We start from the raw sequence: 27,872 nt of genomic DNA, 5'->3' as shown, positions 1-27,872 counted from the left end.
TGGAGAATCCCAGGGACAGGGGAGCCTGGTGGCCTGCCGTCTATGGGGTCGCACAGAGTCGGATACGACTGAAGCGCCTTAGCAGCAGCAGCAGCAGCAGACCTGTCTGTTCTCTATGGGGTTTTTCTCCCATGTGGGTTGTACCGTGTCCAGAACAGTTCCCTGTGCTCTGCAATAGGTCGTCCTTGATCATCTGTTTGATACATAGCATGTGTATGTGTGAGTCTTAACCTCCTAGTTTATCCCTCCACCTAGGTTTTTATTAACCGTAAGTCTGTTTTCTAATGCTGTCTTTCTGTGTAAGTTAGTGCTCTTGCATGGATTTATTCATTTCCCCAGTAAAAGACAGGATGCTTGTCCTGCTCTGGGTTACATCAGCTCACAGGCACATATGTACATGTGAATAGAATTCACACAGGGCAAACCTGCTCTGGGTTACATCAACTCATCCCTCAGCTGATTCTTGCTTCTGTGAATGACATTTTCCTCACTAATATGACTAAGCGTCCTCTATGGTACGGAGGTGGCACTTAGACTTCATTTTTCTGTCACTGGACATGTTGGTGGATTCAGTGCCTTGGCTCTTGTAAAGAGTGCTGCCCTGAAGACAGGGTGCGCGTGTCATTTTGCATGGCGATTTCTTGTATCTAAGCCCAGGGGTGGGATTACTGGCTCCTGTAGGTTTTTGTAAGGAACCTACATGCTGTTCTCATAAAGGCTGCAGGTGTTTACACCCCACAAAGAGTGGAGGTGGATTCTCTGTTCCCCCAGGCCCTCTGCAGCATTTGTTCTTTGTAGATCTTTTTAATGATGGCCCTTCTGACAGATGTGAGGTGAATCCTCATTGTAGTTTTCATTTGCATTTCTGTGTTGATAACTGATGTGGGGTATCTTGCCATGCTCTTTTTATTTATGTGAGTACAGTTTACCTCTTGACATTGGCTTCTTGAAAACCAGCCCTGTTGTGAAATCTTTTCTGATGATTTACCCCAGGGCATTTGTTGAGGGCAGGTGTCCTTTCCAGCCCCAAGCCCTCTAGAACATTAAGAGCCCAGCAGGGCCTATTTTCCGGAGAAGGCAATGGCAACCCACTCCAGTACTCTTGCCTGGGAAATCCCACGGATGGAGGAGCCTGGTAGGCTGCAGTCCGTGGGGTCACCAAGAGTCGGACACGACTGAGCAAATTCACTTTCACTTTTCACTTTCATGCATTGGAGAAGGAAATGGCAGCCCACTCCACTGTTCTTGCCTTGAGAATCCCAGGGATGGGGGAGCCTGGTGGGCTGCTGTCTGTGGGGTCGCACAGGGTCGGACACGACTGAAGCGACTTAGCAGCAGCAGCAGCAGGGCGGCCTATTTTCAAGGTGTTGTTACAAAAAGGGTCACAAGGCGGCAGCATTTCTCCACGCCCAACTCTGGTTTCTCTGGACGCTGACCTGGTCAGCTTAGAGTGAATATGTCAGAGGAAACACCCAAGGCTGTGTCTCCTGACTTCTCTCCCTTACCCTTTGTCCCCCGAACACCTCCCCATTCCTGCAACAGCAGTCTGGGGAGGGTGCTCTCATCCGTGGGTTGGTGGGCCTTCAGGAAGGAGGCTGGAGGTGGGAACCCCACCAGCAGAGCCATGAAGCCCAGGGGACTGTCCAGAGCTCCTGCAGCCCTGAGGCCGCCCCTTCCTGTGGGGGCAGGAGGCCTGGACTCTGCAGGAGGGACCACCCCCCGCATCTGAGACTGCAGCTCGTGCAGAGGGTCCATCAGGGAGGGCTCGTGGACCGGCACGTCCTCCCGCTCCCTCAGCCCAGGACGGTCCAGCCTGGGGACCCAAGTGCTCGGGCTCCAGGAGTGTGACCCCAGCCTGGGTCACCAAGGCCTGAGGGGGACAGAGCCCGCGTTTCTTCCTTCTTTGACTGTTTGTTTTGAATGGGAGTATATAGGTGATTTACCATGTTGTGTGGCTTTTTTAGGTGTGCAGCCACTTGATTCACTTGTACTTCAGTTCAGTTCAGTTCAGTTCAGTCGCTCAGTCGTGTCCGACTCTTTGCGACCCCATGAATCGCAGCACGCCAGGCCTCCCTGTCCATCACCAACTCCCGGAGTTCACCCAAACTCACTTGTACTTAGTCATATGTATATATGTTTTTCTGGTTCTCTTCCCATATCAGTTATTACTGAGTGTTTTATGGGGTTCCTGCGCTATACAGTTGGGGTTTTTTTGATTAATATATACACACCATTATTTATCAAATAACCTCAACCTGCTGGGTTCTCCCTGCCAACCACCTTTCCCTCTTGATAACCATCCGTTTCTAAGTCTGTGAGGCTGGCTCTGCTTCCTGAAGGAGTTCATTGGTCACCACTTTTAGACTCCGCTTGGTCGTGGCACCTTGGAGTTTTGTCTCTCTGACTCTTACTTCACTTAGTGTGATTATCCTGAGATTGCACGTGCTCCTGCAAATGGCATGCTTTCGTTCTTCTTCACGGCTGAGTCATATGCCACTGTGTACGTGTATCACTTGTTTTTATCCGCTCATCCGGGCACAGTCTGTTTCCTTCCTCGTCTTCGCTGTGGTAAAGCTGCTGCCCTGCCTGCCTGGGTGCAAGGTTTTCTCCAAGTCTGGTTTTTAACTCAGATGCTCTTAAGAGTGGGACAGCCAGATCACAGGGCAGCTCTGTTTGTTTATAGTAATGCCTTCTAAACGCACTTCCATATTGCCGTTACCAGCTACATCCACCAGCAGCATTAAAGGGTCCGCCGTTCTTACCCTGACAGTGTACTTCTGTAGATTTTTAAGTGTCCTTTTCCGTTTCTCTGAGGTGATACCTCATTGTTGTTTTGATCTTCTCGTCTCTGATAAGTTCCCATATTGAGCCATCCCTCATGTGCTTTAACACTGTGAACTGTACGTAGCTGATATTTTTTTCTTGACAGTTTGCCCTGTTTTTAATTATTTTTGATCAGTTACCCCTGGATTTTTTGAGGGCAGGTATTATTTAATGCCCAGCTGTCCTTCCTTGTGGCTATTAAGTGTCCCTAAGCAGTAATTTTCTGGTTGCTCCTGTGGGGAATGGCCAGAACTCAGATTTCTGTTTCGCTGGCGCTTGTGGTGAGCCCGACTGAGAAGGGCAGCCGTGTTGCCTGGGGCTGCTGGACACGGGGTTTCTCTGGCCATGGCTTGTGAGCGGCCCTGGCCCGCCTTGGGCTCAGAGAGCGTGCGGGGTCCCCCCCTCCCCATGGGATGGCCGCCATCCTCTTATGGACTTCTCTCTGCTCCGTGCGTTTAGCTGATGGCTGCATCCTTGTTTTCCTGCCCTACTCTGTCCCCCGTGGGAGTGGTCCTGCGTCTTTAGCCATTGAATTCCAGTTCGGAGCTAAAAATGGAAAGACTCCAAACTTCTACGGTTGATCAACTGAAAAGACGAAAGTCGGGAGATCTACGCCAAGTCCTGTGTTTATACCCAGCACGCACGTGTTCAGGGGTCTGTGCAGTTGGGAGGAGACAGATAAACAGGTTTCTTTCTCTTCCAGGGAGGGACCATCATCGGCAGTGCCCGCTGCCAGGACTTCCGTACTCGGGAAGGCCGCCTGAAGGCCGCATGTAACTTGGTTCAGCTGGGCATCACCAGCCTGTGTGTGATCGGCGGGGATGGCAGCCTCACCGGGGCCCACATCTTCCAGACGGAGTGGAGCGGGCTGCTGGAAGAGCTGGCCCATGACGGTGTGTCTCTGCCGCCCACCCCTCTCCGTCAGCGCTCCCACTGCTGACATCCTGCCCCATGAACTGTTCCACAGGTGTTTGTTGCTGGCGGTGCTGCAGACCTCAAAGCTGCCATCTCAGGACTCAGATTTGTGGCTCAGATAATAACAAAAGTGATTATAAGAATAACATTTATTCCAATATCCTATGTGCCAGGCATGGCTCCACTTTGACCCTGGTGGTTTTGTGCCCGCTCAGGATAACCATCTGCAGCTTCTGTGCCGATCCCCGCTTTACAGAGGAGGGTCAGGGGCTCACGCTGAAGCCACCTGGCCACGAGGGTGGCCCCGCTCACACCAGCCCTCAGACACCTGCGGCTGCCCCTGTCAGCTCCCCTGGGGTCCCTCCAGTCACTGGTACAAGACTTGGTCCTCTATCACCTCCAAAGCTGTGTAGGAAAGGATGTTCAAGAATCCTATATATCCTGTGATTTTTATCTTTTAAATGTGGCTTTATGTAATTCCATTTTAATTTAAAATATGACCAGTGGAAACAAACTGAAGTAATATTAATAGCAACCTTGTGAAAGGCGTAAGCTTGAACTAAAGCGACGACCCACATATTCTGTGAAGTCTGTCTGGGGAATGGAGGGTGCTCTCACGCCAGCACCAGGGGCCTCGTGATGCTTCTGCACCACCTCTGGTGTGAGGCAGGTGGCCATGGTGGTGACTTGGGTGGGGGGAGCCTCGCTGCCCCCGCCTTGACCTTGACCTTTGTGGTCCATTTAAGCAGCTCTGCCAACCCTGGTGGTCTGTCCTGAGAATGCCAAGTACATCTATGAAATAATGGGGCCCCACAGGCCTGTCAGGAGTCAGGGTACCAGTTGTACTGCATCCTTGAGGACGGGCTTCTGGCATGGTGACCTGCCACAGTCAGAGCCAGGCCGCTGTCAGACAGAAGTCGCATTTTTTCCCCCGTCTCTATGTGCACTCCTTCCCTGCTCCAGCTTCTGTTCCTGGGCTGGTGCTCCTGTCTGGGTGTGAGGTGACTGCTCCCCTCTGTGTGCTCGCCTCCACCTCCATCTGGCTCTTACGTCCGTCAGTGTGCAGGGTTAGGTCCCATGGGCGTGGCATGGTGGGTAGGAGATGCGTGTAGGAGCACGCGCTCCCCCGCATCATCCCGGGCGTGCGGCTTGTCCCCACACAGGCAAGATCAGCGCGGAGCAGGTGCAGAAGCACGGGCACCTCAATGTGGTGGGAATGGTGGGCTCCATCGACAACGACTTCTGCGGCACCGACATGACCATCGGCACAGACTCGGCCCTACACCGCATCATCGAGGTGGTGGACGCCATCATGACAACTGCCCAGAGGTGGGGGACGCGGGGACCAGCGGGAGGGGCTGTGTAGACCTCAGAGCCAGCTCCGGAAAGTTCCACAAGCCTTGTCGCTTGATATTAGAAACAATTTTGTACTGGTGCAATCAGCGGTTTTCCTCGTTTACTCTTTATTTTCAATTTTCAAGAGTCACTGCTTTCTGATTGTAAAAGAAACGCATTTATTGCAGAGAATTTAGAAAAATGAAAAAAAAAGTCATGATTACGTCAAGTCCTGCACAAAGCTCCCCTGCAGGAATGGCGGACCGTAGAGCCCCAGGTTTGCACAGCCCTGGTCAGAGCTGGGCAAGCCCCACCCTGCACCCTCCTCATCTGAGGTTCCCGTGATGGATGAGGAGTGACCCCATGTTCTGGGTTGTAGGTTCAGGGCTGAACCTTTCCCATTACGCCCTCCCTGGCTCCCTCAGGCTTCCAAAGCACCTTCACGAAAGTTAAGTGAGAGATACAGTGGAACACGTGCCTCTGTCGTGGACGAGCCACTTGCCACCTTCTCAGGGCCACGCCTGGGGAACCGTGACTGGAGACAAACCTCAGCCCCCGTTTGGGTTCCCAGGGTTACTGGTGGCAATTAGTTTCCTCTTTGTGGAAAGGCCATGGTCCCGGGGTGCAGACCTGACTCCTTTGCTCTCGTCTCCTGAGCTGATGTGGGGACATCCGGCCTGTGGTTCTGGCCAGAGAAGCCTGACTCTGCCCAGTGGAGCCCTCAACGCATGTCCTGGTGGTGTGAGCGTGCCTGGCACGAGAACACAAGCAGGGGCGCTCACTGCTGCAGCCCCTTCACTCAGGAGAGCTTGAAACACACTCCCCATGGTGTTTGCTTGTGTGCAGTGTGGGTCGTATGAGGGGGACAGCTGGGGCCCTGCCGTCTGCCCGGCCGTGCTAAGTGGACGCTCCTCTGTCTCTCTCCAGCCACCAGCGGACCTTCGTCCTGGAGGTGATGGGGAGACATTGCGGGTATGGACACATGGACGCAGTCAGGGTGGGAGGTCCCCAGGGAGCCCCACACCCCAGCTCAAGCATCCCAGGAGGGGCATGTCCTGTCTGTGGGGCTGTCCTGGGCAGGGGCGCCCAGCCCCGATGCCTCGTGAAACCCTCGCTCTCTGCCTGCAGGTACCTGGCCCTGGTGAGCGCTCTGGCCTGCGGGGCCGACTGGGTCTTCCTTCCCGAGTCCCCACCGGAGGAAGGCTGGCAGGAAAACATGTGCATCAAGCTCTCAGAGGTAACTCGCCTTCTGCCCCTGTGGCTGCCGGCCTCTGGTCGCACTGCCCGGCCTGCGGCGTGGTGGCCGTGGGCATGTTCCACGTCAGGGAGCTTTCGGCCCGTGGAGGCTCTCTGCTCAGAGTGGCTTCGGGCTTGTGGCTGTGACCTGGGGGCGTCCCATCCGTCCACCGCCTGCTGTGGCAGAGACAGGCGAGGGAGAAGCAGCTGAGCTTTTGAGCTGCTCGTACAAAGCGGGCGCTTAGCCATCCCTGGAAGAGGCCATGTGAGAGCCGGGGTCTGGGGAACACAGCACAGTCGTCCCCTTGGAAAAGGGGCAGGAGGCCTGGGAGTTGGCTCCCCCCCGAGTCCTGCAGCTCTCAGCGGGCCGGGCCCCGACAGCTAGCTCCCCGGAGAGGGTCCCCTTCCCAGCGCTGGCCTCACTGTGGGTTTGGCTCAGGCCTTTCTTTTCTCTGTGGACTGTGCTCGTCTTACACTGTGGGTCACTGGTGTCAGGCAGATTTCCTTTGTGAGGCCTCACAGAAAACAAGGGTGGCTTTCAGGACAGAAATCCCACCTCAGTGTGTGGACTTTCTCTTCTCTTATTTTCATGACCATCTCATTCTGTTCTGTAGGCAAAAAATGGGAACCTATGGCAAAGGCCAGTTATCATATTCAGCAAGCACATAAACACTGCATGCGACCAGGACCCACGATCCATGAGACATGGCCGTCACCTTCAAGGTGATGGTTTCCAAGAGAAGATTTCCAGCAACTAATGAAATACGCTTTGACTCAAAAACTGTATAAGAGACTCGGTAAAGCCATCCCTTGGCTGGGAAGTTGATCCCTAGGTCGGGAAGATACCCTGGAGAAGGGAAGACTATAATCCTAAGATATATTTTTCGCAATACTCTAAAGTCTGCATTGGCTCTTGAATTATAGCACTGATTGGGAAGATCCCCTGGAGGAGGGATGAGCTACCCATTCCAGGATTCTTGCCTGGAGAATCCCATGGACAGAGGAGCCTGGCCGGCTGCAGTCCATGGGGTGGCAGAGCTGGATACGACTGAGCAACTTGGCGCGCATGCACATAGAAAGGGGACAACTCACCCCTTTGAGGCTGGAGTCAGCTGCACAGGTCCGGGGGTGACCGTGAGCACTGAAGTAACCCGTGAGCTCACTGTCCCTTGCTTCTGGCCTGGGAATGTGGGCAGTTCTCAGCTTCGTGAAGGCCAGGCTGGGTCCAGGTTCCCAGGGAGATGACAGGAAGCTGTCTTCTGGGGGAGCCGGCAGGCCTCGTCTGTAGGAGAGACCCGGGAGTCCAGCCTCAGGACTCATCGCTATCTGGGGGTCCGGGTCAGAGGCACTGGGGGCTTTTGACCTCCTGCCAACCTGTCCCACCTTCTCACCCCAGGCGCCTGAACCTGCTCGTGTCCTTAGGAAGCACTGCTGATGAAACCAGGTGACCGTGTGTCCCTGGAGAGAGCCCAATCAGTTGGGCAGAGGCCCCCGTTCACAGTGGTTTAGGCATCTGAGGGTTTCTTCTTCCATCTCCTAGAACCGTGCCCGGAAGAAAAGGTTGAACATCATCATTGTGGCCGAAGGGGCCATCGACACCCAGAACAAGCCCATCACCTCGGAGCAGATCAAGGAGGTGAGTGTGCTCTACGCCGTGCCTGCCTGACAGTGGGCGGTTCCAGCACTTGGGTGTGGTGAGGTTTGGAGCGGGGTGCTGTTAGGTAAGTATTCCTGTTCTTCTTAATGGTTGAAAATACTTTCATGATGACTGTGGCTTCACTGGCAGGATCTCACAGTTCCTGACTTCTCGGGAGCCCATGCCTCTGGAATACTGTCAGGAGTATTCCCGAAGGCTCCAGGCTCTCCCAACAGAGACAGAGGACATGAGATTGGGCGGGGTTAGAAGGTTCCAGGAGCCAGGGGGTCAGCACAGTCATCCTCTCTCCTGCTGGAGCATCAGCTGAGCCTTACTCACGGAGGAAGTGCTCTGCTAGCCTTAGTGACTGCCCCTCCACCCCATGGGGGGCCGGCCCCATGCTCCTGTGGCTGCAGGGCTGCTTGTCTGCCGTTGGCTTGTCCAGCCTGGGAGGGACTGACTGGGCTCCCGGTCACCCAGGTAACCCAGCAGGTTCTGGACACAGCGCTGGGAAACGCCCATGGGCTCTGGTGGAAGCTGCCCATCAGGGGAGACACGTTCTCAGCGTGGCTTTGCAAGTTGGCATCTCTGCCTTTTCTGTGCCCCCAACCAGCTGTTTACCTGGTGATTAAAATATCAGGAGATCTGTGACAGTTGTCTGCTGGTATTTACAGAAGTAATGAGTACGATCAGAGCAAAGATTTTCTTATCCACTTAACTTGAGATTGGACTGTGGAGGATGAGAGCCAGGGGTGACCATGGGGTGACCATGGGATTCCCACGCCCCAGTCCCGACGTTTTCATAGAGTAAATGAGGGCCACTGGGGACAAGGGACCTGGCCTAGCCACCCAGCTGGGTTCTCGTGGCCCTGGCCTGAGGGGATGCCTGGAGTTACTGTGCTGTGCTTTTCAAATACAACCTTACAAATTTAAGGCGATTCCTGGAAAAGTTTACATTTTTATAAAGTATCCATGCTTTTAAATACAAGCTATAGAAATAGTATTTTTAAAAACCTGTTTTAGTTACGTTCACTGGCAAAGTAGGAGAGATAGTGGTTTTACCTGCAGTTAAAGCATTCTCTCTCTCTCTCTCTTTTTTTTTAAAGTGATTTCGGCAAGCTGTTAACATTCTTTCAGGAAGTAAAATTTAGAAACTAGGACATTCTTGCATGTAGATGTGCATAAAGGGTATAGACCTTCTCCAGTTCCCAGCCCCCTGTCCTGGACAAGATGATATGCCCGGGTATGTCTTGTTTCCCTTCAGCTCGTGGTCACGCAGCTGGGCTACGACACGCGAGTGACCATCCTTGGACACGTGCAGAGAGGCGGGACGCCGTCAGCTTTTGACAGGATTCTGGTGAGTGAGGCTGGAGCTGGCCAGGCATGTCCCAAGGCAAGGAAAGCTTCTGGGATCGCAAAGGGACCAGGTTGCTATGAAGACTGGGTGACATGGTGGAGCCATCAGTGAAGGACGTCTCTGCCTACAGTGCTGGATGGCTTTTCCCTGAAGTCCCTGGGAGACCTACTCACCAACGGGGTTCCTTGGCCCCCAGCCACCCACTGGGAGACCCCACCAAACATGGGGGACAACACCCAGAAGGTGGAAAGGCAGTGTTCATGTGCAGGTTCTAGAAATGGACCCAGGGACCACAGAGACCCAGAGTGCAGTCTCCATTTCCTGCTTTGCACGCCTCTGAGCCCCCAGCCCCAGTGGCTGGTTCTTACTGGAGTTGAGCTCTTTTTGGGAGTGGGGTTAGAAGTAAGCGGGGAGGACTGAGTGACTAACAGAGACTCGGGGCAGGAGAAGCTAGGGGGAAGCTGAGGATGCAGCTGGTCTTGTCTGAACCAGGCAGGCCTCTGCCTAGGACAGCAAGCTGGGCTCCAGGCAGGTGGAGGGCCAGCTCTGACCATTGTGACGTTGTTTCCAGGCCAGCCGCATGGGGGTGGAGGCTGTGGTCGCCCTCCTGCAGGCCACTCCCGAGACTCCGGCCTGTGTGGTGTCGCTGAGCGGGAACCAGGCAGTGCGACTGCCGCTGATGGAGTGTGTACAGATGGTGAGTGTGGGCGTGGGCCAGGTTCACTGCACGAGTGAATGAACTTCCCCAGGAGCCCCCATCCCAGGGGGGTGGACAGCAGGATGGGGGTGTCAGCTCCCGTCTCGGTCCTGTGACACAAGCAAGCCACCTCCACGGTGAGTCTAGCCTATCCTATGGGGGGGCATCCTCTGGGCACCTGTGCACTTCCCATGAGGCTGGAGGCAGCCCTGCAGGGACCAGGGTCTTCACAGGGCAGGAGGGGACACTGTCAAGCCTTTCCAGGGTCAGCCTCTCCTGCCCTCCTGTCCCTGAGACCCTCACATCTGTGATGTGACATGGGTTGGGGGGCCTCTCTCAGGTGCCACCCCGACATGCAGTACCTCCTCAGGCCCATTTCCCGGTGGACTGTCCACTAGGTGAGGTGGCCGTGGAGTTGCATTAGAAATTGTTACCATTTATTTTTCAAAGTCTCTTCATGACTATGGATTTATTTCATCTTGTCAATGGCTCTGAGGTGTGTGTATTTTATAATGTGTATAGAGAGGTGATTAAGTCAAGGGACTTGTTGAAAGAAACCTTAGAAACGTACTTTCCAAAAGCCTGTGGCAGTAAATGAATCCTGTATGTGTGCACGTGTGTGCATCTGTGTCTGAGTGTGTACATGTATCATTCATGTGAGTCAGTGTGTGCATGTATGTCTGAGTGTGTGCACGTGTGTGCACGTGTGTGCACGTATGTGCACATGTCATGTATGTTTATGAATGTGTGTCATGTGCTTATGAGTGTGCACATGTCCTGCATATGTGTGCACACGAGGATGTTTGTGCACGTTTGTGTCTGTGTACATGTGCCATGCATGTGTATGAGTGTGCACGTGTTGTATGTGTGCATGTGTGTGCGCACGCTTGCGTGCATGTGGCATGTATGTGTGCATGCGTGTGTACATGTGTCCTGCATGTGTCTGTGTATACGTGCTATGCCATTATGTATGAGTGTGCATGTGTCATGTGTGTGCACATGTGCATGTGGGAATGTGTGCACATGTGTCTGTGTACATGTCATGCATATGTATGTGTGCACATCATGTGTGTGTATGAGTGCACGTGTTGTGTGTGTGCACGTCATGCATGTCTGTGTACACATCATGCCTGTGTGTGAGTGTGCACATGTCATGTGTGCATGTATGAGTGTGTGCACGTGTTGTGCATGTCTGTGCGTGTGTCGTGTGTGGAGTGTGAGACTGTGGCTCAGAAGAAGAGAACATGGAATGATGTGCAGTGGTTTTACTGTGAGCACATTTCTTCTGTCCAGTCTCTGTCTGTTAAGAGACAGAGGCGGCCGGTACCACTGGCTTGTTCTCCAAAGACCGTGCGTCATGGTGTCTCAGCCTGACGGTCGCGAGGCCACAGCCGGCCCCTCCCTGACCAGGTGCTGCTCACTGGGTCTCTTCCTAAGGGCTGGGCGTGTGGTCATCACAACAGACGACAGCAGAACTAGGGGGCGTTTTTCTTACCGCACAGCTGAGGAAACTGAAGTTCAGAGAGAGGGGTGACTCGCCTGGGATCCTGGGGCTGAATGAGGGAGTCGGTGCTGGACCCCAAGTGCTGTGGCTCCAGGATAGCCTGCCCCCAGCCCCGTCCCTCTGCCCCTGCTCCCGGGGAGCCAGCTGGTTTCTGTTTACTCTTTCCTCACCAAAGTCAAAGGGGATCGTTTAGAGCCTGGCCTGGGAGACTCACCGCCTGCCCTTGCTCTCAGGGGCAGGATCCCTGAGATCTCAGGACCCACTTACCCGGGCGGTGCCTCTAGTCCTTTTCTACGAAGCAGGCTGGGTGGTGGCCAGGTGGTGTGGGCTCGCTGATCCCAGCTGCCGGCTGCAAGGTCAAACCCGAACGAACCTGGGATGGAAGGGCCCAGGTGGTTCTGTGTGATCCGGGGACACACTGAGTCCTGACATGTTCTTTCTTCCTTACAGACCCAGGAGGTACAAAAGGCGATGGATGAGAGGAGATTTAAGGATGCCGTGCAACTCCGAGGAAGGTGACTGTTCTGAAAACTCTTTCCCCACAGCCTCTATTTGTCAGCATGTGCCCAGGTCGCGCTGCTTCTCTCTCAACATGAGAAGCCAGAAATGAGACAGGAGGCACTGCTTCTGCTGGTGGATGGTCTGGGCGGCTAATTAGAGGGAAATGTGTTTGTTTTTGTTGAGGTGGGGTGTCGTTCAAAAGCTGAGATGAGAGAGAGCCTGACATGTGGCTGCTAGCATTCCAGGAAAGAAACTAGCTGCATCCTGGACGCAGGCCCCCTCAGCCCCCTCACACAGCATCCATCCCAGTCTCTGGGACCGCCCGAGGCTTCTCTCCGGTCATGAAGCCCGCACTGCAGCCACCCACACCCCGTGCAGGCATCATCTGGGGCCCCTTCTCCCCGGGAAAGCCCATCTGCCCTGTCCTGCTCTCTAGCCTGTGGTCCGACTCCGGCCTTTTCTTCCAGGAGCTTCGAGAACAACCTCAACACCTACAAGCGGCTGGCCATCAAGCTGCCAGACTCTGAAATCCCAAAGGTAGGAGACCCTGCCCCCATCCTCTCCCCTGCTTCTGGCCATGCCTGCGTCCTGCCCGGCTCAGTCCCTGCTTCGTGGAGGCCGCCCCGGGCCCCTCCAGTGCGTCCCTCCCACCCCAGCCCAGCCGGACCTCGCGGCCTGGAGCCCCTGCGCCAGCCTCTCACTTGTGCATGCGCTCGGGATGGAGCAGTGCCAGGGGGTTTGGGGGTGCACCTAGCCGGTGACCCCCACCGCCACCCCCTGACTTGCAGAGCAACTGCAATGTGGGCGTCGTGAACGTGGGTGCGCCCGCGGCTGGCATGAATGCGGCCGTGCGCGCCGCTGTGCGCGTGGGCATCTCTGAAGGACACAAGATGTTTGCTGTGTATGACGGCTTCGAGGGCTTCGCCAAAGGCCAGGTGGGTCCTGGGGGCGCCCACGGGGAAGGGCTTCGGTGGAAGGCAGGTTCTGGATCTCTGAGGGGGTGGGGACTGCATCTCTGGGATCCTGGAACTGGGACATTAGGTGGGAAGGGGAGCAGATGTATGCGAGGTAGTGGGGAGGTGCGCTCGGGATGCTGCGCCCCTCACTGTGGGCCCTTGGGGTCCAGCTCAGGCCCCGGCTCCTCCTGCTTCTCAGGGAAAGCTGTTTCTTCATGTTCGACAAATCCTTACAGACACGCTGCCTGTCAGAGGCGCAGACTCTGAGCTGTTCGTAAAACCTTCTCCTTCCCTTTACTTGTTCACTTCAGCTGTTTCTCTGTGTTTGCACCTTAGATAAAGGAAATCGGCTGGGGGGACGTTGGAGGCTGGACGGGCCAAGGTGGCTCCATCCTTGGGACAAAACGGTAATTCTCTCATCTTGATCCTGACCTGCTCTCTGGGAGCAGGGTGCCACGTCGCAGGGAGAGGAACTGTGTGGCATTCGTGTCCCGTCTGGGATCCAGGAGGGAAGGGATTGGCACCAGCTCACGTCCGGGCCACACTCTGGGGGGGCACCCAGGCCAGGTGTGGGGAGCCGGTGAGATGCGGCCTCAAAGAGACACCAAGCGGAGGGCCTGGGAGGGCTTCCCCGCTGGTTCCTTGTTTCCCTCATCAGAACAAGCCCGTGGTGGCAGAAAGCCCTCATCCCGTGTGGGGCCGTGCAGACACAGGCGCGTGAGCTGCAGTGACTGCGCCCTGCAGAGGGGCTAGATGTGGCTCACCGTCCAGGGAGCCCAGCCACCAGATCCCCACCACCCAAGGGAGGACCCAAGGGGCTCCACACAAAACCGCAGGTTTCTGAACCGTGGCTGTTCCTGTTGCGGATACAGCAGGGCCCGGATGTGTTCCCGCCAAGGCGCTGATTTAACACAAGGCTGTTTGCTCTCTCATCTCTGGGCGCAGCCATCACTGCATGTCTCATGTTATATGGAAGGACAGTGTGGGTACCTGGGCTCAAAGGGGCGTTGGATTCCGCACGAGTGGTAGCCTGTCATCCAAGGGAATCGTCCCAGCTTCTGCCTTGCGCTGAAGCTGGGCACCCTGCCACCAGCACTCCGCGGAGCTGACCTAGGTGTTCAGAGCTCTTGTGGTCCTGTCCTCCCAGCGCCCTTGGGGATGGTATTGTGATGGTGGAGCCCCACGCAGGGGACAGTACCCCCTGGCTGCCTCCTGGGCCTCTTCAGACCGACTATGACTCCCCAACTCGTTTGTTTCATGAGCGCCACACCCCCGGGGGCTGCTCTGGGGGCGGTGGGGCTGGAGGGGTGGCTGGCAGCACGTTCTCACGATGCTTAGATGCTGGGGAACCCTCTAGTCGACTCCACATGCACTCATGTGCCCTGAGCACCCAGCCCTACAACTTCTTTACACCTTCCCTGAGCGGAGCCCATCCCACGTGAATCCTTGATGCCCAGGGGATACAGCAGAAAGGTTGGGGTGGGCGCTGGGTGGGCTTTCTAGAGAGCCGAGTAGCCTTTGCCTCCTCCGCTTGCAGCCATGTGTGGACGGAGGGTGAGACGGGTTAAGGTGAGCAGGTGTGTGTGGAGGTGACTTTGAGTGAGATTACTCCAGATGAGGAGTGTGTAGTCTGTACATGACTCAAAAACTGGACATTTCCATCCAGACGATTACCACTGTGAACGTTTAATAGATTCCGTGGTTCACCATGTCCCTAACCCAGGCGCTGGGATTTTCTGAGGTCCAGCTGTGAGGCAGCCGCCAAGTTTCTTCCCATTTTCTTTTGAAAAGACCCTCTTTTGAGACCTGATTCCTCCCCAGCCATGCTGTCCCCCAGCCACGTAGCCCAGGGCACCTCCTGCCCCTGAGTGTCAAGCCACTTGGCCTCAGAGGGTGGGGTGCAGAGGGGGCCCTGCCTGAGCTCACCCCCTTGAACCTCCCCAGCATCCTCCCTGGGAAATACCTGGAGGACATCGCGGCGCAGATGCGAACCCATGGCATCAGCGCTCTCTTGATTATCGGTGGATTTGAGGTACGTCTGCTCCCCTGCTGGCCAGCACTGCGGGTTTGAGAGGGGACCCCGCGTTGGCTCCCATGAGCACCCTGCCGTCTGCTCCTCATCGGGAGCACGGGCCCAGCTGCCACTGAGCACCGGCGATGCAGGACTCGGGGCCACTTGTACCCCCGACCCCATGGCTGGGCTGTCTGCTCAGTGAGTCCTCATGTCCGCTGGGTTTGTGGAGATGACCCTCTCTCTCGAGTTGGAAGCCCATTGGTTACTCAGAGAGGAGGGAAGTTATGGGACCAGATTATTATCTTTTAACTACCTGTTGGATTGTCCACCTTTGTTTTTAATATTAGCCTCATGATGACCTTGACGTTTCCTTTAAAGAAAACGTGAGAACCTCAAACAGTCAGACTCAAAGTCTGGGTCAGACGCTCGCCCGTGAGCAGCTTAGTCTCGCCCAGATGGCAATGCACAGCCACCCACCACCCTACCGCCCCCCACTCACACACTCACCCGCAGGCCTACCTGGGGCTGCTGGAGCTGTTGGCCGCCCGGCAGAAGCACGAGGAGTTCTGTGTCCCCATGGTCATGGTCCCCGCCACCGTCTCCAACAACGTGCCCGGCTCCGACTTCAGCATCGGGGCGGACACCGCCCTCAACACCATCACCGACGTGAGTGCGGGCAGCAGGGCAGGGGCTGCGGAACTAACCTGGGGCGCCGGCCCGCGTTTATGTACTGTGTGCTGGAGACAGACTGGGCTGGGGGTCTGCTGAAAAGTTTATCTTTTTTGAAATAAAGGGACTTTCCTGGTGGCCCAGTGGCTAAGACTGCACGCTCCCGAGGCAGTGGGTGTAGGTTTGATCCCTCATTGGGGGGAATTACGGTCCTGCATGCTGACACAGCCGAAAAAAGAGAGGAAAAAGAAAAAAAAAAAAGCCTGACGATCTACAATTCGGCCCCAAAGATTTTTCGCCTCCGTTTCCCTTTGCTGCAGCCAGGGTGACATCATCTGTACTTCAGCTAGTTTTGAGTCACAGTGATGTGGATATTCGATTAAACCCACCCCTGTTGTTTTCTGGCTAAATTTTCCCCAAGCATATAACACATTGTTGTGTTATTGTGATGAAACCTGGGTCCAGGGCCCTGTGCTGTGGTGTCTGAAGGTAGAAGCTGGACTGAAGATTTTGTGAGTTCATTCACTGACCTGGATCCTTTTAAACAATTGTCCTCCTCCTCCTGTTTGTGGACTGGGGACAATAAACCATATATAAAAGAATACTGATGGTACTTGAATGTTTTTTTATCCCCCTAAAGTCCATACATGGAGAAGGCAGTGGCAACCCACTCCAGTACTCTGGCCTGGAAAATCCCATGGACAGAGGAGCCTTGTAGGCTAAGAGTCGGATGCGACTGAGCGACTTCACTTTCACTTTTCACTTTCCTGCATTGGAGAAGGAAATGGCAACCCACTCCAGTGTTCTTGCCTGGAGAATCCCAGGGACAGGGGATCCTGGTGGGCTGCCGTCTGTGGGGTCGCATAGAGTCAGACATGACTGAAGCAACTTAGCAGCAGCAGCAGCAAAGTCCATACAAAGCATAGAAATACATTTTAATTATCAAAAATTTAAATCACACTTGGGAAATTGCTTGGGCATTTGAAGATCAGTGAGGATCAGAATGCGTAACACCTTTTTTTTTTTTTTTTTTTTTTTCAATTCAGTGTCTAGGATTTTCTGGTAAATTCTTACATTTTATTTTCCTTGGGAGACACAGGCCTTGTGGCTGTATTTCTAGCTTTTTTCCCCTTAAATTAATGGGCATCAAATCTGTCTCCAGTGCCGGTAAATAAAAGAAAAGCTTTTAAAGCAGGATGTATGCGATAAGCAGTGCTTGGTGCTGGTTCTTTGCTTTCCTGAACCTCTTCAACTTCCTGCAGTTTCTGTACTAAAAAGCCTTCTGGCATGGCTTTGGCCGGTGTCCGCGTGCTGGACCTCCTCACCCCCGTGCCCACCCCTTGTGGCCCTGGGGATGCCGTCTGTGCTTCTGCTGCTGTGGGACTAACTCAACCTCTGACCGCTCGCTGCTCAAGGTCTGAGTTGAAAGGTCGTGTGTCACTTCTGCTCCCGTGTAGCTGGGTCTGAGTTGCTCTCGCTACGCTTGCAGTAGAAGCATCCGAAGTTCGTGTCCTGATTGTCGCCTAACGAGACTGCGGGGGTGGCAGGAACTCTGGGGGCGGTCGTCGGTGGGTCCTGACCAGGGTCGGTGTGTGTCCCCTGTGGCCTTTCACACACTCTCAGCAGGACAGGATGCTCCCACTTCTTAATCCCAGGCTCCTCTGCTACGAAGAATTACTTTTCCAAGTGATAGAGATTCTCCACACATGGGTTGTTGAAAATCTGAAAACCAGGACAGGTCTGGGGAAATTCCACGTGGTCCATCCTGCTTCCCTTCAAGAGGTTTTGAGATTTATTACATGGCCCTTGACATGCAGGCTTCTCTTTACTGGAGCTTCTTGGAGCCAGGGTCACCGTTGGTGACGGGCCAGGGCTGCCCCACAAATTGGGGGTGTTGCTCTGCTGCTAAGTTCGTGCCCAGTGGTCAGGCGGTGGTTGAGATGACCCTGCGCTGGACCTGCTCAGTGGGTCCTGGAGCTGGGGGATGGGAGGCCAACTGGTTCCCCAGCTTGTGTGTGTTGAGCCACAGTGCAGTTGAGTCTCTCAGGAGGCCTGGGTTTGGTTGGCCCTCGGCTGGGCTGGGCACATTCAAGAAGGGGGCGGCAGGCAGGACTGTGCTGGGGGAGGGCCCGAGGGTCATCGTTCCCAAGCCTCCCCGGGAGGCAGGAGGCTCTCCGGCTTCCAGAGGCAGCTCAGCGTCTGTTTGTCTGTCCGGTCAGCTGTGCTCTCAGGACAGGCCTCCGTGGCCTGCGATCTGGGGTCTGGATGTCCTGATGGTGGCAGTGCCACCTCCCGGCCTCAGGGACAGCCCCGGGCACCTCTTGCCCCAGCCGCTCTCTTCCGCTCAGAGGCCAGGGTGGTCTGGAGGTGACTTTGTCCCCAGGGGAGGTCTGCGACGTTGGGGGACACCTTGGCTGTCAGAACTGGGCGGCCAGGGGTGGGGAGGTGGGTCATGGTGTCTGGTGAGTATCGGCCTGGATGCTGCTGACCGCATGATGTCAGGATGACCCCACAGCCAGGGTCCTCAGCCGGAATATCCCAGGGGGCCGAGGGGGTGAACCGAGGTGGCCTGGTATCGTCAGGTGGCACATCCTCTGGACACTTAACCCTTGTCCTCACGTGCTCTCCTCATCAGTCTGGATGCTGAGCTTACGGATGCGTTCCTGGAAACAGATTCCAGGGAACTTACTCCATCATGAGGTCCTGGTGTCCCAGGGAGGCGCTGGTCCTCAGGGCTCGGGTTGAGTCTGAAGCCAAAGAGGGAGCTGCGTCTCCTCCTCTGGGCCACATGCTGGTCCCCTTCGGAACCTCAGCTGACGTGAGCTCGGTGCTGCCCAGGTGGCTGGCTCGCTCAGCATTGCCCCCAGGGCCCTGGGCTCATGTCCTGGGCAGGGTTCTCCTGGCTCTGAGTGTCTGTCTTATTTTCCAGAGATCAGGGGAAAAGCAGGGAGTGATGGAGGTCAGAGAGAGGGTGGGAAGAATGTACAGGTGTAGAACTGCCGTCAGATTTCAAGGTGCCGGCGCCCTGCCCGCCCCCTATGCCAGGTGACCCCACCCAGAGCATCCTGGGGGGTGCAGACAGCCTGGGAGCCCATCTAACCATGGGGCTTACGACCCCACCATCCAGCAGGCTTCCGGGCAGCCCCACGGTGGCCCTGAGCTGCATCGGGGCTGGGGAGGTACTCCATGGGGATCCGGGCTGGACTGGGTGGGGTGGTGATTGATGGTGGTGGGGCACGAGGCAGGTGAGCAACCCCCTGACCTTCCTCACAGCTGCTCCCTGGACTCACCCAGTGTGGGCTCACCGTCCACATGTCCTAGGGCCATAGACCCAGAACCCGGCCTGTCTGGGAGTCTGGAGATGGAAGAGGCAGGGCAGGCAGAGAGCCACGCTCTCTGGAAAGCCCGGGTTGTCCTGCCGGGAATTTCCCCGCACAAGGCGTGGGAAGTGGCTCCAAGTGGGAGGAATAAAGACAGGGCAGAGCCCAGGTTCTGCGAGCGTCTGACTATGGGGCGCTGTGGCCTTAGGGGCGGGTGGTGGACCGGGACACTAACAAGTTACTTGCACTAATGCGGAGAAGGGAGGTCTGGGCCCTGGTCGTGTGCTTGAGAGCAGCCCGCTTTTCTGACATCAGAGCCCAACTGTTTCCCGGGGATCCTGAACCCCTTAGGGCTCTCTGTGAGGGTCACATGGCCTGGGCAAACGGGACTCCGCGGGCGTCTGCCTCCCCAGCCATCCGGCATTACCTCTCCGAGGGGTCCCAGCAGCCTGGCCCCTAAGGTCCCGCCAAGTGGCCGCCCACATCTCCTGATGCCAGAAAGGCCTGGCTGCTCGTCCACCACTAACCCCATGCCGCCTTGGCCCTGCTCTGCTGCCCGCCTGCCCTGGCCTGTATCCTCTGGGCCTGCACCAGAGTCCCCCCTGCTGGTCTCCCCTGCACCCTGAGTCCCCCCCTGCTGGTCTCCCCCTGCACCCCGAGTACCCCTGTGCTGGTCTCCCCCTGCACCCCGAGTCCCCCTGCTGGTCTCCCCTACACCCTGAGTGCCCCTGCTGGTCTCCCCTGCACCCTGAGTCCCCATTACTGGTCTCCCCTGCACCCTGAGCACCCCTGCTGGTCTCCCCTGCACCCCGAGTCCCCCACTGCTGGTCTCCCCTGCACCCTGAGTCCCCCCTTACTGGTCTCCCCCTGCACCCCGAGTCCCCCCGTGCTGGTCTCCCCCTGCACCCCGAGTCCCCCTGCTGGTCTCCCCTGCACCCCGAGTCCCCCTGCTGGTCTCCCCTGCACCCGAGTCCCCCTGCTGGTCTCCCCTGCACCCCGAGTCCCCATTACTGGTCTCCCCTGCACCCTGAGTCCCCCTGCTGGTCTTCCCCTGCACCCCGAGTCCCCTGCTGGTCTCCCCTGCACCCCGAGCCCCCCTGCTGGTCTCCCCTTGCACCCTGAGCCCCCCTGCTGGTCTCCCCTGCACCCTGAGTCCCCATTACTGGTCTCTCCTTGCACCCCGAGCCCCCCTGCTGGTCTCCCCCTGCACCCTGAGTGCTCACTACTGGTCTCCCCTTGCATCCCGAGCCCCCTGCTGGTCTCCCCTGCACCCCAAATCCCCACTGCTGGTCTACCCTGCACCCTGAGTCCCCCATGCTGGTCTCCCCCACATCCCGAATCCCCACTGCTGGTCTCCCCCTGCATCCCAAGCACCCCACTGCTGGTCTTCCCCTTGTACCCCAAGCCCCCTGCTCATCTCCCCCTGTACCCCAAAGCCCCCCACTTCTGGTCTCCCCTGCACCCTGAGCCCCCCCAGGTCTGTCCCCTGCAGCTTCCTCCCCATTGGCCGTCATGGATGTGGGTTCCCTGCTGACCCGCCCCCGCTCTGCTCAGGCTTTCCAGAGCTTGCTGGAGCTGTCGAAGAACCGCGACAGCCACCCTGAGTTTTGCATCCCCATTTGTATGGTGCCCGCCACCATTAGCAACAATGTCCCAGGCACAGACCTGAGCATAGGCTGTGACACGAGCCTGAACGTGATCGTGGAGGTAAGGTCCTTGCGTTTGCTCGAGGAGACGGCCCGTCAGGGGTCCCGTAGGGTCTGTCTTTCCCACTCAAGGAGAACCGGAACGGGGACCTGTTGAATCTTCCAGGGCAAAGGAGCCCTACTTCTCATCAGCTGGGTTAGCACAGTTTCCTCCCAGCCTGTCTTGAGGAGCCCACTTGTGTTGACTCTCGGTGGCCTGTTCCCTCGGGGGCTCTGGGTGAGCCTGCTCCTGCCTACCAGGACAAAAGCCCCGAGCTGCCCCCAGGCGACCAGCGGCAGTGTGGTGTTGGAGAAGACAGCACGCAGAGCAAGGGGGTGGGCAGAGGGACGCGGTGCCAGGGGTGTGAGAGTCCAGTGGAGCCCGGGTCACAGGGAGGCGGGGAGGAGATGCCCTTCCTGGGGGGCTTCACCCACAGTCCCTCCCAGCCCCATCCGAGTGGGGCCCCAGCAGGCTGCTGTCACCCAGACTCCGAGGGACCAGTGTCTCTGAGCCCTGCCCACCTGCCATCCATCGGCACTGACCCTCACCCATCGGCACCCTGGCTGCCTGGCCTGTGCTGTGTGCAGTGGGACCCGTGTCCTCCCCCACTGGGGACCCTCAGAGGTGCAGAGCCCCCTGTGCTGGAGGGTTCCTGTCTCAGCTGGGCAAAGAGCCCTGGTAAATGGCAGTTGAGCACAGGTTAGACAAGGAGGCTGTCACCGGGACCTCTGCCGTCGAGGCCAATGGGCACATCTGGGTGGGGGTGAGACTTGGGTGCTTGGGCCTCACAGGAACGGGGCTTTTCCGGCTGGTGGTGATAGCTGCTGTTCTGGGTCAGGAGGGGAGCCCACGAGACCTGCAGCCCAGGAGGGCCTGTGCATCCCCCACCCTGAATTCCTGAGACAGAGGCCAGGCAGGCAGGTTTTAGTGCTCCAGTGCCAAGTGAAGGACCCGTGGACACCACAGTCCTGTGTGTCTCCCCACCTGGCCAGGCACCCCCAGGCCTGAGCACCGGGGGGAGGAGACGGGCGCATTGACTTGGTTTCTTTTCCTGTCTGGGCTCCTGGAGAGAACGTGGAGCTTCCCAGTTGCTGAAGTGCACCCTGGGTTTGGATGAGATCAGTCTGTTTTGGGGGAGGGTGGTGATCCATCACAGATGCTGGAGGGGTCATCATGGGTGACGGAATGGGGCCTGTCTGGTGATCACAGTGCTTGTTCATGTTTAATCCAAAGTCTTGGAAAGAAGGTCTCCCCGCTGGTGGTGGTACACTTTGGTGCACAAAGTCTTCCTCCCGCCACGTGTCCCCGGAGTGTTTCAGGAGAGAACAGAGCAGGGACATGCCTGCTGACGAGCCCAGAGAGGCCAGGGCCTAGGGCACAGCACACCGCCCGAGGTCAGGGCCAGCCATGGGGCGGTGTCCGCGTCTCCTGACCGTGTCCCCTCGTGCAGACGTGCGACCGCATCAAGCAGTCGGCCAGCGGGACCAAGCGGCGCGTGTTCATCATCGAGACCATGGGGGGCTTCTGCGGCTACCTGGCCAACATGGGGGGACTGGCGGCTGGTGCAGACGCTGCCTACATCTTTGAGGAGCCTTTCGACATCCGGGACCTGCAGGTGCGTGGACACAGGGCCCTAGGGGTCGCTGACCGACAGGTCCAGGGTCTCAGGAAACACCCCACCCCCCTGCCACATCAGACACCAGTGAGGCACTAGAGCTCCATGTGCAGGGACAGGGTGATCCCTGGAACCTGCTGCTCGTACCCCGAGTTTGAAACTGTGTCTCTTACATGCTTACCTGGGAAGCAGTTAACGCCCTCCCTGGAGGCCCTACACTTGCAGGGACACAGATGTGCCAGCTCATGGCCACCATGTCCAGGCCTCGGGTGCGCAGGCAGCCAGAGCTTGGGGTCCCTGTGGGTCTGAGCCAGGGGAACTGTGCAGCAGTGGAGGACAGACCCCCACCTGGAGGAGCCCCTGGTCCCCTGTGGCCCAGGACATGGGGAGGGCTGCCCAGTGCCCCTGGGGAGGCTTGCCCTGGCCAGGATGCAGCCCAGGGGAGTGTCGCCCCCAAAATCAGGACAGGAAACTCACAGTCCGCCTGCTCTTCTGCAGCCGGCTTCCTTTGGAACCTGTGCTTGTGTGTCCTCGCTCCCTTTTTCTTGCCCACGTCCTCTCTCAAGCCATGTCCTTCCTTAGAAAATCCTCCTGCCTGAACGTGCCTGTTAGGCAGGGTCAAGAGTCTCTGTGTAAAGCCAGGTGACAGCCGTGTTTCTGAGACAGCAGGCGCGGGCGTTGGCCGGGGGCCTGGGGAGCAGCCTTAGGCGAGCGCACGGAGCACACAGTGACGTGACCAGGGGCCTGCTCACCTCTCAGGCATCTCCTGCGGACACCGAGCGGCGCACTGACGCCATGACCCCCTCCCCCCGCCCCAGCTGTGGTCTCCACACGCCGCTGTCCGCAGTGGGTGTCACTAGCCGACACGTCACTGTCCACTGTCCCCTCTGCCACAAGGTCAGCTGAGAGCAGCCATGCCGGCCACCCTTGGGGCAGTGCCCGGCACACAGCAGGCGCCTAATCACAGTGTCCTGGCTTTCCTAGTCCAACGTGGAGCACCTGACAGAGAAGATGAAGACCAGCATCCAGAGGGGGCTCGTGCTCAGGTAACAGCCCATGGTCCCCGAGCACGGCTGCTCCTCCTCCGCATGGTCTCGCTCGCTCCGTGTTCAGACCAGCTGGCGTTTAGACTCAAGGGCCATTTTTAGAGATGCAGTTTTGCTTGGTCGTCAGTTTCCGTTCTGAAGATTCTTTCAGTGGTTTCTGCCACAGTGACGCCGTGGTGATAAAGCAGCGAGGGTGGCACGGGTGCCGGGGCGGGACGACCCTGGGCTTGTGTGTTGCAGGAACGAGAGCTGCAGCGAGAACTACACCACCGACTTCATCTACCAGCTCTACTCCGAGGAGGGCAAGGGCGTGTTCGACTGCAGGAAGAACGTGCTGGGCCACATGCAGCAGGTGGGCCGCGGGCGGGGCATGGCCTCACGCCTTCTCTCACTTGGATGGCCTGTGTTAGCCGTTTTGCAAACAGAAAATGTATTCCTAAGTCAATTCCACAGTGATTAAAATCGGCGTCTGAACTATGTATGCTGTTAAACCAGTTATCAGCCGCCTCAGGAACACTTTCTGTTCTGACAGTTGAGCAGATAGGCTTTGTCAGTAAACGGTCCACCTCCATATACACAGTGACACCAGTTAAGTGGAAAGATGCATTCAAATTAAGTACTTGATTCAGTCAGTCAATTCAGTCACTCAGTCCTGTCTGACTCTTTGTCACCCCATGGACTGCAGCACGCCAGGCCTCCCTGTCCATCACCACCTTCTGGAGCCTACTCAGACTCAGGTTCATCGAGTCAGTGATGCCATCCAACTATCTCATCCTCTGTTGTCCCCTTCTCCTGCCTTCAATCTTTCTCAGCATCAGGGTCTTTTCCAATGAATTGGTTCTTCGCATTAGGTGGCCAAAGTATTGGAGCATCAGCTTCGGTATCAGTCCTTCCAATGAACATTCAGGACTGATTTCCTTTAGGATGGACTGGTTGGATCTCCTTGCAGTCCAAGGGACTCTCGAGAGTCTTCTCCAACACCACAATTCAAAAGCATCAATTCTTTGGTGCTCAGCTTTCTTTAGAGTTCAACTCTCACATCCATACATGACAACTGGAAAAACCATAGCTTTGTCTAAGATGGACCTTTGTTGGCAAAGTGATGTCTGTGCTTTTTAATATGCTGTCTAGTTTGGTCATAACTTTTCTTCAGTATACTTTGATTCAGTATCAGACTTTCATACCCATTTAAACTGGAGTGTCAGACAAATGACAGTTCTTTGAGATCTGCGTGAAATCAGAGCGATTTGGACAGAATCTTGGGGTATGCACGTCAGCGCACCCCAGACAGGGCAGGCAGTTGGGGTGGAGTCGCGGGACCCGGTCCCCTGACAGCAGGCCTGCCCATCACCACCTTTCAGTCCTTGTCTCAGGAGCTTGTAGTGCAGGGTCCACAAACCCACTGACTGCCCTCAAGTTACACGATGGTGTGTGTGGTAGGTGTGTGTAGGTCTTTCTGAAAGCAAGCCCACAGAGTGGGCCAGCTCCTTAAGAGAACTGTGACCCTTCCCCACGGCCTCCCCAAACAAGCTGAAGAGGTCCTGATGAAGATGCTGATATGAGGAGGATGCTCAGGGTCTGGCTGATTAAAAGCCACCTCCTCAGGAAGCAGTGACACCTGACCGGGGGGTTTTGGCTGCAGGAGTGACAGGGTTTCTTGTGGTTTGGTCCCAGTCACGTACAAGGAGATAGACCCCCAAACTCGTATTTACAAACTATAGAGTTTCTTAGAAATAGGACGTGAATTTTGTTAGTCATTGTAACTTCCGTTCCATTTTAAAAGCTAACAGCCAGGAAGGTGCTGGTGTCTAACTCTTGTGTAACTCTGACCAACCACAGGGTGGGGCACCTTCTCCGTTCGACAGAAACTTTGGAACCAAAATTTCCGCCAGAGCCATGCAGTGGATCAGCTCGAAGCTGAGGGAGTCTGCGGGGAAAGGTACCAACTGGTGGCAGGCGGCGTGGGTTGGGAGGGCCGTGCTCTGCGCAGGCGTTTCTGCCCCATGTCCATCTGGCTTTGGGCTGCACGTGACTTCTGCAGCTGCTGCCTGTGACTTAGGTTATAACTAAGAATAAATGTACTTAAGGAAACAGAATGCTAATTACTGCAGGAGGCACTCCGCTCATGTAGGAAGAAACTGCCCGCTCTGAGGGCCCCAGACCTACTGTGACCTTCCCTGTTTCTCTGCTGTGCTGACGACGAGTTGGCTTTTACCTGACGCTTGGCACCTTCCATTATTCCTTTATGGCCTCTTTTTTTGGGGAGGACAGCAAGGGACGGGGAGGCACCTGGACAGCTTCCTCCCCGGCAGGTCCTCTCTCCACCTCTGAGCCCCTCCCCAGGGCAGCAGCCCTGCGATCCTTCCTTCAGGGTCTGACTTTGCAGGATTAAACCTTCAAAGGCTCTGGTTTTGTGGTTTACCTGAGGGGAGCTGGTCTCTGCTATGGCCTGGAACCCACCTGGCCCTGAGCAAGTGGTTCCAGGGTCACAGCCGCTGCCCAGGTCCAGTGAGGCCAGTTCCCCAAACCAGTTTCGCCCACCACATGCTCACTGGTGGGACCCCACCCTCCCTGGGGCTCACCCATCCGTGTCACCTCTGAGCTGTTGCTATGATGGTGGGTATCCTGTCCCCCTGTGGCTGGCCAGAGGCTGACCCTCCAGGTCAGCAGGGAGACGGCCAGGCCCCTCCTGCTGGCCCAGCACTCATTTATTCTGTTAATTCTTCCTGTTATCTGATTGTTTGGGCTGTGTTATTTCCTAGAATTTAAAAACATTTTAAGAATTTTTGATATTTTATGTTGGAGAAGGTCCATGTTTTATATTCTGTGAGTCACAGGTTGCAGATATGTATCTCCCATTTGGCAAACCCTGTCGTTTTCTGTTATCTTTTTATGAAGAACTCTTAATTTAGTAATGTAGTCGGTTCTTTTTAACTTTGTCGTTGAAGGTTTGAGCTTTTTGTTACTAAAATATTCACCTTTTCCATTTGGTTTTTAGCCCACTTGAACTGGTATAACATTTAAAGTCTAATTTTTTTCCATGGGAATAATTACTTGGGTGCTAGCCACTGAAAAATCCATTCCCCCCAATCTGCAGTACAATTAATCTCCATCCAAGAACAGGAACCCAGAAACCTAAGGGACTGTTTCTGGATTGTTCAGTTCTTTTTTTGGCAGTTAGCAATCTTGCCAATATTCCAGCTTGGCGAACAATTACTGTCATCAGGTAGTCCTACCTGGGCTTTCTCCCATTTCAGCTATTCCTGACTCTCTGTGTCCATCAGTTCTGTTGGATTTTTGGAGGTGGGGATTACATGTAAATAACAAATTACATAAACAACAAGTAATCTGGAAGAATTGACATTTTAAAAATATTTATCTTCTAATTCATGAACAATTTAACCTCCATATATTAGACCCTTTGCTACTAAAGCACTGTTTTCCATAAAGCTATTGACTATAAGTTTATTCCTGACTTAGTGATTTTAAAAATATATCACTGTAAAGGGTATTACAATTTCTTAACTGCTGGAGTACAGAAATACACCTTATTTTTATACACTGATGTAAATTGTAGTGATTATGTGTAAATGCATCTTTTCTTGGTTTTCTCACAGCATCCGCATGGATGTGTCTTTTCTTGGTTTTCTCACACACAGCATCTGCATGGATGCGACTTTTCTTGGTTTTCTCACACACAGCATCTGCATGCAAATCTTTTTCTTCCTTGACTTTTTGTGGATGAGTTTCCTCCAGAGTAACCCCAACAGACGTAGTGACAGAACTCCTGTCTTGTCTCTTGGATAACACAGGGAACACCTCAGTGCCTCATGACTCAGAATTCTCCCTAATATTTAAGTGAAGTCTTTCTGCAACTTATTTGCTGATGGTCTTTGGTGGATACTGGATGCTCTGATGTTCGCTAAGAATTGTTTCAGTCATGAAGGCTAGGACACACTTTTGCACTGAATGAGATGGATGGTCCCTTGAATTTTCTTTAGCTGACTTGCTCATGTTACACTCACCCTGTCTGTTCCCCTCTGTGTAGAGGGCTGACTTGCTCTAGCATCCTAGAGGCCTGGGGGTTCCCTAGGGAGAGTGTCTCTAAGAGTCCTGATCTTGGATGTTCGATAAACCTCTGCCTGTGTCCTGGCTGTGCTTCTGCGGTAGGGAGAGTGGACGGCTGCACGTCTTCCATGTTTACAGACCTGCTTTTGTCTGAATCTGTGAAGTTTGGCATGAAAATACACAATTTACCCTCTCCTCTGCAGTTCCTACAGCTCTCCGTGCCCCCTGCTCTCCTGCTCTCCAAACCCTGGTAATTTGTGCCAATATCTAGACCTCACCTCTTGTTTTCTTACATCATCTTTCTACCTTTCATAGGAAAAAAATTTTTAAGTGAGGACTCTGTGTGTGTGCTGGGAATCAGCAAGAGAACACTGCTGTTCCAGCCCGTGGCGGAGCTGAAGAAGGAGACAGACTTTGAGTAAGCGCCTGAGGCCAGGGGCCGGGGGAGGCCCCCCGGGTGGGCCCTACCCTTGCTCAGCCTGGTCCCCCCCGCA

The 27,872-nt window shown here is 55.6% G+C and overlaps 1 protein-coding gene across 1 annotated transcript in view; it reads left to right on the top strand.

Annotated features, from left to right (window-relative positions):
• The window catches only part of PFKP (phosphofructokinase, platelet), a 52,786-nt gene that overhangs the window by 24,599 nt on the left and 315 nt on the right, over nt 1-27,872 (top strand). The window contains exons 4-21 of the mRNA XM_018057336.1: nt 3,527-3,716; nt 4,902-5,067; nt 6,001-6,045; nt 6,202-6,310; nt 7,850-7,945; nt 9,210-9,302; nt 9,874-9,999; nt 11,954-12,018; nt 12,472-12,541; nt 12,793-12,939; nt 13,297-13,367; nt 14,905-14,992; nt 15,488-15,640; nt 22,100-22,264; nt 23,249-23,310; nt 23,551-23,662; nt 25,150-25,249; nt 27,694-27,796. Coding sequence (XP_017912825.1) covers nt 3,527-3,716; nt 4,902-5,067; nt 6,001-6,045; nt 6,202-6,310; nt 7,850-7,945; nt 9,210-9,302; nt 9,874-9,999; nt 11,954-12,018; nt 12,472-12,541; nt 12,793-12,939; nt 13,297-13,367; nt 14,905-14,992; nt 15,488-15,640; nt 22,100-22,264; nt 23,249-23,310; nt 23,551-23,662; nt 25,150-25,249; nt 27,694-27,796 — 1,961 coding nt within the window. The remainder of the gene's footprint in view (nt 1-3,526; nt 3,717-4,901; nt 5,068-6,000; nt 6,046-6,201; nt 6,311-7,849; nt 7,946-9,209; nt 9,303-9,873; nt 10,000-11,953; nt 12,019-12,471; nt 12,542-12,792; nt 12,940-13,296; nt 13,368-14,904; nt 14,993-15,487; nt 15,641-22,099; nt 22,265-23,248; nt 23,311-23,550; nt 23,663-25,149; nt 25,250-27,693; nt 27,797-27,872) is intronic.

This window comes from Capra hircus, chromosome 13 (genome assembly GCF_001704415.2).
Source record: "Capra hircus breed San Clemente chromosome 13, ASM170441v1, whole genome shotgun sequence".
Lineage (NCBI taxonomy): Eukaryota > Metazoa > Chordata > Mammalia > Artiodactyla > Bovidae > Capra > Capra hircus.
This window is presented reverse-complemented; position numbering and strand designations above follow the sequence as displayed.